General features: G+C 45.0%; 1 protein-coding gene across 3 annotated transcripts in view; it reads right to left on the bottom strand.

Moving 5' to 3' along the window:
• The window catches only part of Hecw2 (HECT, C2 and WW domain containing E3 ubiquitin protein ligase 2), a 304,844-nt gene that overhangs the window by 81,802 nt on the left and 211,217 nt on the right, over positions 1 to 11,825 (bottom strand). For all 3 annotated transcript variants that reach the window (XM_050159280.1, XM_050159279.1, XM_050159281.1), the window contains one exon: positions 4,792 to 4,977. In XM_050159280.1, coding sequence (XP_050015237.1) covers positions 4,792 to 4,977 — 186 coding nt within the window. The remainder of the gene's footprint in view (positions 1 to 4,791; positions 4,978 to 11,825) is intronic.

Genomic DNA, 11,825 nt, shown 5'->3' with positions numbered 1-11,825 from the left:
GGGTCACTTTCACGCCACAGCTCCCGAACAGCCTGCAATTACTGACGGGTGTCTATCTAGTAGGCAACTGTCTGAAACTTGATTTAAGGAAACAGTCACCGGAAGATGTTAGTCCTGTTCAAATTAGCAGCTCTCAGGGCATTTTCCAAACAGCACCCTTCCTTACTGTCAAGTTTCATAAAGGAAATTCACTCAAGCTTCCTAGAGCCGGGCCCACTAGGACTAGCAGCGCAGAAGCGGAGCGGAATGCAAACACACACACACACACACACACACACACACACATGCGCGCGCGCGCGCGCGCGCGCTCACGTCTCATTGAAAACCATCCTCCCCTTTCAGGGCTTCAGGGCACAGTCAGAGTCAAGAAATATGGGCCGGCTGGAGCCAAGCGGTATTTTAGCAAGGCCAAACAAAATACATCTTCTTTCTTTACACAATTCTCTTTTTCTTTTTTCTTGTCTTTTTTTTTTTTTTTTTGAACTTCTATTATTTTAAGCAAAGGAAAGGCCATCCGTACTTATGAAGAAATACCAACCGCAGCCTCAACGAATCTAAGCTAAAGAAGCCTGGGATTGTTTCCAGTTAATATTTTGCCAAACCGGGGATATCTATGAAAGGACCAGGCATGTAAACACAGCAAAACACAGAGCCCCCGCCCTACTCCAGACGGGCCGTCGCTGCTAACATTTTCCTTTCTCTTATTTATGACCACATGACCGTGGAAGACTAAAAATGGGGTTATCCAAATCAACACATTTTCCAGGAAAACAGAGGGATTGCTGGGGACTCTGAAAAATGATATGTTTTTAAAGTCCCAATGCAAGTCATGAGGATAACTTAAGAAGAAAGAAAGGGAAAATCCATTCCTGATTCGGGCGATTCCTTCCAGAGTCTAAAATCTGAGCATTTTACTCAGAAACACCCGCGAAGCCCAAGCTTGTTCTATTATTTCTTCACCCAAATTGACGCAGCCCAGAAAGACAACGACTCTCATTTTGCCGTTTGTGTTCTATATCTACTAATTTGTGTTTATTCAGACAACAGAAATGATCAGTTTACATTAGTTAGATAAGATAATGGGTGTCATTGTGATCTTTTCGTAACTGAATCTAATACATCTGATCTTTATCTCCATGTGGGTTTTTTGACTTGGTATCGTTTACCACTTAAAAATTAGGCAAGGGGTCCTTAAAAACAGTGGCTGATAATTCAACTGTTGAGTGAGTGTGAGCCTTACCATCTCCCCATTGGTAGGGTTTGGTGTTACCACAGCTCTGGGGGCAGGACAGCGTGGGTGCAAACGCTTACAGGAAGGAGAACCGAGGCTCACAGAGGTCATACCAAGAAGCTGTAGATCCAAGAAGCTTTCCAATTCAACATATGTTTTTTTTTCAAATCCATTAAATTAACCATTGCAAACCCAAAACAGAGCAAAATAAAACACAGAGAGAAAAAAAAGTGAAGGTATTTAAAACCAGTGTTCTCCCTACTAAACTGCATTTTCATTTCCTAACTGTTTAACTGCTGTGAGCTCTTACTAGTTACTAAACTCAGCCAAGAACTAGAGATATTTGAAATAAGTAACATTTTAATAGTATTTGATGACCTTTTCTCATATAAATAATAAAACTTTTATCAGCACTGCTACTCAGATCTCAAATTGCCCTTGATTTTAATACTCCTGAGTGTGCCAAAGTTCTTATAAGAGGCAAGAAAAATGTTTTAATAACAGTTCTTTTTCTTTGTTTATGGTTCCTTCAAAATGAGATCTTTTCACTGGGACACGGCACACTCTTCAAGATCCAGAGCCTGGAAGGCTAAAGAAGGAAGATCCCAAAGTCAAGGCCTAACTGGACTAAGGGAGAGTTCAAGGTTAGCTTGATCAACCTTTGGAGACCTTGTCTCAAAAAATGAGAAAGAGAACTAGAAGCAGAGACAGGTACCAGAGAGCTCAGCCACAGTTTGCCCAACATGGGCAAGGCCCTGGGTTGATGCTCAGAATGGGGGGTGGGGAGAGAATACATGTACATTCGTGTCCTGGGGGAAACCCTGGGTCCTGACTTCAATACACGTATGCAGAAGTTAGTCATGTAGTCTTCAAACATCTATTGTGTATAAAACTAAACCTGGATTAACTGTCAGCTTCAAAGTTACAGAATTAAAATAATTAAGGCGATAACAGAATAAAGTACAACTAATAAAAAATCCTATAATGGGGTTTGGAACGAGAGCTCACTCCAAATGAAATTCGGATCAGGAAGAAAAGCGTGAGCATTATAGTTTATCTGTGCTCCCCCCTCATCCCACCTGCACTTCCAGCCAAGTGCTGGAACCGGGGAGCATCCTCGGGAGGTGATTAGGTCATACAAGAGTGGGCCCCCCACAAATAGGACCAGTAATGGCAGAGGGACCTCAAGAATGGCACCCGCGCTTGTTCAAAGAAGCGCCTGGAGAGCTACCTAGTGACTCTAGCCTAGGTATAGCCACTTATAAGAATACAGGCTAGGCTGGAGTGATAGCTCAGCGGTTAAGAGCACTGTCAGCTCTTCCAAAGGTCCCGAGTTCATTTCCCAGCAACCACATGGTGGCTCACAACCATCTGAAATGAGGTCTGGTGCCCTCTTTTGGCCTGCAGGCATACACACAGACAGAACATTGTATACATAATAAATAAATAAATATTAAGAAATAAAAAGACAATACAGGCCCTCCCTGAACACAAACGTCCTGCCAGCACCTTGATCCAGAACATCTCAGCTTCTGGAATTGTGAGGAATGAGTTTCTGTTGTGTGTAAACCACACTCTCTATATTTTACTAAAGTACTTAAAAAAAAAAAAAAACAAGATCACTACATAATTGATATTAAGTCACAGTTAAGAACCATGTAACCTAACCTTAGAGGTCAAGGAAGCCAAAACCTATACAACCTAAGAGCTTTAAAATAGGAATTTCCACCCTTTAACTGAATCTATTCATTTTTAAACTACCTTTGCTAACAATGAATTTGGATACCACACAATTCATTCACTTACTCTGTTTTGCTCTGTTAATGTAGACACAGGGACGCATAAGTGTGGCCACTATCCTAATTTTAGCATAATTTTTCTCCAAAATGAAGTCTTATACCCATTCTAGGAAGCCAATAGTCTACCTTCTGCCTCTCTGCAGTGCCTCTTCGGGGCACGGCACAATATGTAACCTTTGGGTGTGGTTTCTTTCCCTTAGCAAGCATTTTCAACGCTCATATATGTTGTGGCATGGTGTTGATTTCATTCCTTTGCAGTATCAAGTAATGTTCCACTGGACCAATCCACCACATTTTATTTAATCAACGATACATATCTGGCTTATTTCCAACTTCTGGTTTATAAGTAATACAGCTCTGAACACTGAAATGGGTGCTTTTATGTGGGACGTGTGTTCCTCTTGGATATATATATTTGGCAGGTTACATGACAGCTGCTCGCTTAAGAGTTTCAGAAACTCCCAAGCTGGTTCCAAAGTTGATGGATCATTTTCTGCTTCTACCAGCAGGAGCCGAGGGGTCCAACTTCTCTACATGCTCCCCTGGCCAAGCGCAAAATGTCATGCAATTAATTCTTACTCTTTGATTATTTATCTTTAAAATTATCAATTGATTCATTTATTTTACTTTCCATATATGAGTATTTCTATCTGCATATATGTATGTGTTCCTTGTATGTGCTTGGCACATCAGGAGGGAAGAAGAGAGTGTTAAATTCCCCTGGAACTGGGGTAATGGGCGTTGTAAATTTCCATGTGGGCTCTGGGAACCAAACCTAGGTCCTCTGCGAGAGCAACAAGGGCTCTTAATCACTGTGACACCTCTCCAGCCCCGTCAATCTTAAATGAATGTTCTACGCCACACCCTTCCTCTGTGTGTCTTAAAAAACAGTCTTTTACCTCACAACTCCCAGAGTAACTGGATTTGTGTTCCTGTGGAATCGACAGTCGTCTGATTAAAAATTATCCGCAACCCCCCCCCCAAAAAAAAATCTCTTCCAAAATTAAAATCACCTGAAGCACACATCACAAGTATGGAATGCAAACCAGCCAAGACAAGCTATGATTAATTAAAAGAGTTCAGGTGGAAGGCTTGAGAGACGGCCTTGTGGTAAAGAGCACCCAGGTTCAATTTCCGGTATCCACACGGAAGTTCACAACCCTCTGACGTGCCAGTCCCAGAGACCCTCTGAGGCCCTCTTCTGGCTTCTAAGGGCACGTCATGCACACATGGTGCACAGAGCTAACTGCAGGAGAAATAACCAGACACATAAAATAATAAAGGGGGAAAAAGATGGGGCCAATGGAAAGAGCTACCTAGTGAGAGAGCAGATGGGAGGGGTGGGCGTCAGGAGAGAGAGCCCGGGAGCGTCTTGCTTCACTCTGGTCTTTATGTGCTTCTGGTCAGGCCAGGGCTCTGAGCTGTAACTGAGGCTCAGGCTTGGCCAGCGACTTGCACAATGGCTCACTGATTCCTAAGTACACTCTCTAAACCATACGACCATGCCTTGGTCTCCTGTTTACAACACAAGTCACACCACACAGGAGGGTAAGTCCTTCTTTTCTCTGGTCGGCGGAAAACGGTAAGAGAGCACAGACAGAAGAAGGTCCACGGAAAGAAACATGGACACCAAACTCATGCCTCTTGCAGCAACAAGCTGCCTGGGCAGGTTTGCACTGAACGAGGAGATGGGATGTTTGTTCCCACAAAAGTCGAGGGAAACCCCAAGAGCAGCCGCAGCTGCCCAGCGGCTCAGGTTACCTTGCCCTGATGGTCATGCTTCATCTCCCAGCCCCTCGGTAGCTCCAGCTGCTTGTTTGCAAACATGTTGAGGAAGCCCACGAGGTCCCGGTTATGCTGATAGCGTTCGAAGTGATGGGTGTCCCGCCGGACTTTGGTGATCATGTGCTTCAGACACGTGTTGTTTGTAAACATGCGGTAGGCACTCTAGAGGGAAGACGACGACAAAAGGACAAAAGACCGTTAGGCTGTCCGCGTGCACGGGTGTGGGAATCACCGCATGGCAGATAGCGGGTCCTTTGATGGTGTGGAAACCATGAACACCCACACATGGAAACAGCCAAAGGAGCAAACTCACTCGCACCCACAGAAACTGTAGAAAGCAAGGCCCTTCGTGACTGGTTTCTAGTTTTCTTTTTTTCCCTACTTCCACTTTCACCTCCCAGCCCCCGTTTGGTTTTTTCAAGACAGGGTTTCTTTGTATAGCCCTGGCTATCCACAAATTCCCTCTGTAGACCAGGCTGGCCTTGAACTCACAGAGATCCATCCACCTGCCTTTTCCTCCCTAGTGCAGGGATTAAAGGTGTGTGCGACCACTGCCCAACCTGGTTTTTAGCTTTCTGAGAATAAGCATAGGACATTAGATCCTAGGGTTGGTCTTAACAAAACACACAATCGCAAGTGTATGATGTTGGGGATAAACATACCACCCGGCAGTGAACCCCAAGAGTCTGCTCTTCCTCCAGCTTTGGAGCGGGTCCCTAGCTCAGAGGGTCAGAGAGTGTAGAAGCATAGAGTTAAGGGCCACGCTGTTTGGAAAATGCTTACTATATATTTGGATATCAGAAACACACACACTAACAAGGTGAGTTGTTCTTCCGTCAATCATGTCCATGGAGACCACAGCAGACAGAGACACTCATCTGAAATCCTGCACCCTCCTGGGTGGGTGGGGGCAGATGCTTAGGGAGCCGGGGTGTAGTTAGAACACCTTGGAGACCATGCCTCACTGTTTTGTCTTGTTTTGGTGGTCCCCACTCACCCCCTTGTCCATACACACAGCTGCATTGATTAAAACGCAAGTTTAATAAAATACCACTCTACCGCCACCCCCAAACCAAAAAGATTATCTGGTTATAAACACTACTATTTAAACTCATTATCAAAGATTGCGAAACCTGCCTGTGTCTCAGACTGCCCACACCTCGGTTCTTCAGCAAACGCGTGAGCTAATCCTCGTACTTCGCAGCAGCGGAAAGGGATCTATGCTCCTGAGTCACTAGGAAAGTTGGTACCCAGGAAACCGACCAGGCTATCAATCATCCACCCTGGAATTCTATTCCTCACTGATACAGTGAAAGGACTCCTGAGTGCCCTGCTTTTCAGCATCGCAGAGGTACTAGGATTGGTGGAGTCTGAGATCTTAGGGCTTTCCTTCATGGGCTTTGTTATTTCTTTCAGTTTTAGCCCAAAGTAACTTGCGCAGACCTCAGAGTACCTGGACACAGCGCCAACGGAATGACCATTTCCCATCTGTGTGTGTCAGTACTATGTAGCTATCAGTACAAAAGATGTGACACAGCAGTCTCTCCAGGGTCCTCCGGAGTAGTCACATCCAGCTCACACATTTTTATGGCTCATTGTGAAGCCCCACGGAGCTCTCTTCTCTTTGGTGTGGTAAGCGCGGGAAGTGGGAACATTCCAGCCTAGCTTGTGAGTGTTTTGGGATCATGAGAATTCTGGTAATCTTACTTGGAATGAAAACACAGCTTAGTTAGCTTAACTCGCTGGCATTTGATAGTTCCTGTGCCTGCCTGGTGTGTAACAAAAAAAGGTTCTTATTAGCGCCCTCTCATAGATAGTTTTTGCTTCGCTTTTAAAATATTTTTCCCTATCAATACATATGATAGAAGGAAGGAGGGAGGGGAAAAGGGAAGGAAGAGACGAAGGGAGGGAGGGTGATCAGCTATAATAAACCAATCTCAGATCTAATTCCTTAAACCAGAGTCTTAAATACCATGAGGCATTTCAACTTGCCAGTCTAAAGGCGAACTGTTTTTGATGGCTGGAGGCTTTGTGTGGTCCAGAGCCTCAGGACTGCAAAGCAGGCAGGGATCAGGGAACAAGAGGACATGGGAAAATGCTTCTACAAAGACAGAGGGGTCTAACAAAATAAGATGGAGGTTGCCAGAGAGAAACTTGGGCTAGCAAATCGTTTATCCTGTGGTTAGCCCGACTTGAGGTTTTCACTGCCATCAGCAGGCGCTTGCTTCCTGTACTGGCTCTGTGTTCCTCACGTGTCCTCACACAGCCACGACAAGTTTCAGTGCCCGAGACCGCACCAGTCTGTGCGGTGATGACAAAGACCTTTCGGGTCATGCTGTGTAACAAGCCTCTCTGGGGACAAACGCTTGCATGCTGACTGTGCTGAAGAGATGGTGCGCTGGCCATTGTTCTAAGTGGGTGTAGCCAAGGAGACGGGACACAGTGCTTCCTAATCCAGAGCAGCAAACCCGTCCCTCCCGTCTGCTAAAGAGAGGCAGCCCAACTCCAGTAGAGCAGGACGTGGCAGTCAGGGTCAGGAACCCTTGCCAGCCTCGGGCTTGGTGCAATTCCCGGTGAATGGACGGCTCCTCCAGCGTGGGAATCCTACCCAGGTCTTATAATTAACGATATCCTTTTATCTTCCTCCTCCCGACTCAGTGAGACACTGTGCCAGGTGGGACTGATCTCGGAAAAAAAGCACCTATCAAAGCAAATTAAGAGTAAGAAGTAAGTATTCTTTCCCCATTCGTAAGCAGTAAGCAACCTTTAGAACCATAGCCTTGCCAAGTCTGAAAAACATCACCGTGACTGTCAGGGGCTGAAGAAAACAGCTCTCCAAGCTGTTCCCTTTTCATCGGGGAAGAACTTTTGAACAGACATATATGAAAGCATGCAACACATACGCCGTACTGTGTATATATGTATACACGTATGATGCACATTGTGCTCTGTCTATGCAAACACATAAAGTTTAAAAAGAATATGTATACTCCAGTTTACACAGAATCCTGTTGTCACAGCTACAGAGACAGAGACTCTTAATCTCATTTGCCTCTGTTTGCTCAGCCGTGAGGAGTACTAACATACTAAGGTCTAAAACCAGGAGAATGGAGGATGCAAAGTTGCTTTGAGAAGGTCATTAGAGAATACAGGGCTCATGTAATTAAAAGACTATCTGGGGGACTATCCCAATCTAGCTAGGGTCAAAACAGACGAATGGAGCAGTAATACTTTTCTGCTCGTAGCCTTTGAAGCCAGTGGGCCAGCAGCCCACTTTCTATTAGCCCAAGGGTCTCCTAACCTGTCATTAACTACTCGCTCAGTTCTGCCCCGTGAAAGCCTGGGGTTACAGAACTCTGCAGTCAAAAGCAGGAGGATGGTGCACGCCAGGGCGACAGAAAATCGGGTTGGAATAACAAAGGTCACAGGGGTGGGGAACGGGCTGGAACAAACTGGCAGACCTAGCGGAGCTAAGGACAAGGCCAGGCCAGTCTAGAGACACCTAGCAGGTGAGTTCAGACTGGAAGGGTGCTTCTCGGTGGAGCTGGAGCGTGGCATTGGCGAGGCCTTGCTTTAAGAGAAAAGAGGGCTGGCTCGTCATTTCCGCACTGCGGTGAGTGGTTCTAGCTAGGTAAATGGATCGGCTTTCTTGTCCAAAACGACTGCAGGCCTGGGAAGAGGGAATGTTGCTTAGTTCATGCCACAGCCTCATGGCCCCAGGCAAGATGAGCTCACTGGAGGTCTGGTCGTGGATTCCAGTGAGGTGGAGTGAGCAGGAGACCGTGAATGGGAGATGAGGCACCTTTAAATAATATCTGACCGACCGAATGTCTGGGTTTCCCTTGATGGGAAGTCAGCACCCTGTTGAGCCTTTCCCAGCCTCCCCCTTCCTTGTCGCCCATCTTCCTGAAATCAATACTCAGTGGCCGAGTCAACAGCTTCGTTGGCAGAATTCTGTTAAGTCTGGAGCTCAAATGTGTCTTCCTTGGCTAAGTGTTTGAGGTTTTAGAAGTGAAAAACATCGAAAGGAGTTCAAAGGAAGACGGCAAAAATAGGAATCACTCAGTTCTTAGCCACTGGGAGTGACGATCGAACCCTAGATTCGATGCTGAAGGTCTTCTTTAGTGTTGTGGTGGCCCAAGCTCCTCCAAGTCTGGTTCGAGTCTCACCTAATTCTGTCAGTTTCAAAAATACCACTAAATACACTACTAATGAATAACACATTTTATTCAGAGACTCTTCATCAAGAATAGGTATTTTAAATCGGATTTGGAAAAGAGCATCCCCGACTTAATAGCAAGTGCCTCTTGGGGCAAATATCAGCGATGTTGTATATCACTCACTTAAATAAAAACTATGATTAACAAAAGCAGGAAATACCAGTTCCAAAGTAGGACATCTAGTATATGGAAATAATCCTGCTTGCTATCGTCTGTGTTAATACTGTTATTGATTAATTTGATTTTAAATCATTTAATTTTAAGTTGTTTTCAACTAGTTGAAGGATACTAGGGAGGGAAACTTTCTTTCATCAGCAGAAATACCTGTAACCTATCAGCCCACCCACTGTGCAACAGCAGAAACCCTTGTTTCTAAGAGCGTGTTTAAGACATTATTTATAAACTTTAAAATAGTATCTTTTCTTTATTAAGTCCTAAGGAATCCAGATAATTGAATGCATGCATTCCTAAAGCTTATTAAAACGTCAGGGCAGTAATTTTTAGCATGTACGTTGAAAATATAATTCTGTTACATATAATTAAGTGTACTTCCCTGTAACGTAAGTTAGACAAACACAGGCATCTCAACTACAAAGACTGGGCGCTAGGAACTAAATCTTGGGTTAGTTGAGGCAATTTGGAAAGAAATCTGTTCCTAACCAGCAGAGGGCAGTAAAACCACCTAAAAGTTATAAGCAGGGAAATGGCCGTTTTCAGTGGTGGCAAGTGGATGATGCTTGCTTAGGTTTACTCTCCAGCGTACATTATCATGCAAATCGCTGCTTTGTGCGGCCTGTGTTTCATGCTCATCTTTCAGCATGAATTCATTTCTTCAAATTGTTTTAACAGAGAGAACAAAGAGAATTTCAAATGCCAACACTTCTTTTGAATGCTTTCTATTTACAATAACATAAAGGATTTACTGAAATACCTATGAGCTAAAAGAATTCAATGAAAAACTAAGAAAATAAAAAGTAGATTTAAAAATTCAGGAAAGTTTACTTTATAATATTTTCTACCGATCTCCAAATAAGGAAAAACAGCGTCTCTCTCGCTTCACAGAGATTGTTCCTATTCATCCCGTAGCTCAAGACCTGAATAAGGAAAATGACAGCTACTTCGGTTCATGGCAAATATAAGTCAGAAAACAAGATTTCCTAACCTGCAGAACTGAAATTTTGTGGACATGCGCATGTTCTAAACCAGTTTGAGTAGAAAAAAAAAATCCCAAAGCCAAAAACCAAAACGTGAAGTCTCTAGGGAAGAGTATTTTTAACTCCAGATGGGCTGTTCAGAGAAAGGAATTATAAAATTGCACCCAAGTATGGAAGGGAGAGAGAGAGAGAGAGAGAGAGAGAGAGAGAGAAAGAATTAGAGAGAGAGAAAGAGAGAGAATTAGAGAAAGAGAGAATTAGAGAGAGGGGGGGAGAGAGAGTTAGAGAGTTAGAGAGAGAGAGAAAGAGTTAGAGAGAGAATTAGAGAGAAAGAGAGAGAATTAGAGAAAGAGAAAGAGAGAGAGAGAGAGAAAGAGAGAACTAGAGAGAGAGAGAGAGAGAGAGAGAGAGAGAGAGAGAGAGAGAGAGCACCAGATGCCAAGCGACTGCAGGAAAGCCTGAGCTAAGTGGCTACAGTCGGCGTCCAGTGCCTACAGGCCACAGCTGTGAGGAAGGCGGTGAGCATACGTTTACTCTGTTCATTTGAATGACCACACAGATCCCCGGGGCTCACTGCAGCCCCATCGGAGCAGAATCTGCAAGGAATCAACACCAAAATGTTGCATTTATCTGAAAAGGACGATCAAATGAAAAAAATCGCAGGTTTACACCACAGCTCATCAACCAGTTCATGACACCACAGAGACGGGGAGCTTATAGCAAAGACCAGCCCTGACAGAGACGTCAGGAGCCCCACTGAGTGATGTCCCTAGCATCTGAACTCAGTGGGGGATAGCGTTCACACTGCCGAAAATGGGAAATGAGAAGCAGGGCTTGATTCATTGTTTGGCGGCCTCTCCAGAGCACAGGCCCACAGGTAACAATCAACAAGGCATCCTTCAAGCCCTCCGGGCACATGTGGCCCTTGTCCATCCTAAAATGTTGATTCTCCTCCTTTACAGAGAAAGTTGTGTGAGCCAAAGGACTCGACAGAGACAATAACATCACACATCAAATTAGGCTGTTGCTTCAGGAGCAGCCCACATACTTCTTAGCTGGTGGGATCTAGGGTCCAGCTCTCCTGGGTTACTGCTATCTTACTTATCAAAACAAAGCTCTCTCAATACACTGGGACATGAATAGGGGTGAGGTCAACAAACACCCCGTTAATTTTTTCCCCCAAGGCAGGGTATCCCTGAGTAGCTTTGGAGCCTGTCCCGTAACTCGTTTCTGTACACCAGGCTGGCCTCGAACTCAGAGATCCACCTGCCTCTGCCTCCTGCGTGCTGGAATTAAAGCATGCGCCACCGCCGGCCGGCTAAGAAATGCCTTCTTGCTGTTATTTGAAAAGCATGTACTGTCTGTCATTCCTCTGTGCTGACAAATTTACTTCAGAAAATACCCAGACACGCGCATTTGAACGCACTCCTGTTCCCCTCCCCCAAACCACAGGGTGTCCAGTAACCCAGGCTGGCTTCTTCTAGATAGGAAGTCAAGGATGACCTGGAACGTGGGATCCTCTGTTGGCCCCTACCTGCCACTGGACTTAGTCACAGGCTTACACCACGCTTAGTTCAACTGGGTTAGAACCCAGGGCTCTGGGCAGACCAAGCGGACACTCAAGCCAACTGAGCGA

The sequence above is a fragment of the Alexandromys fortis genome, unplaced genomic scaffold (genome assembly GCF_014885135.2).
Source record: "Alexandromys fortis isolate MF-2015 unplaced genomic scaffold, M_Fortis_MF-2015_v1.1 scaffold_65, whole genome shotgun sequence".
Lineage (NCBI taxonomy): Eukaryota > Metazoa > Chordata > Mammalia > Rodentia > Cricetidae > Alexandromys > Alexandromys fortis.
The sequence above is the reverse complement of the archived record's forward strand: the minus strand, read 5'-3'. Positions and strand labels throughout refer to the sequence as shown.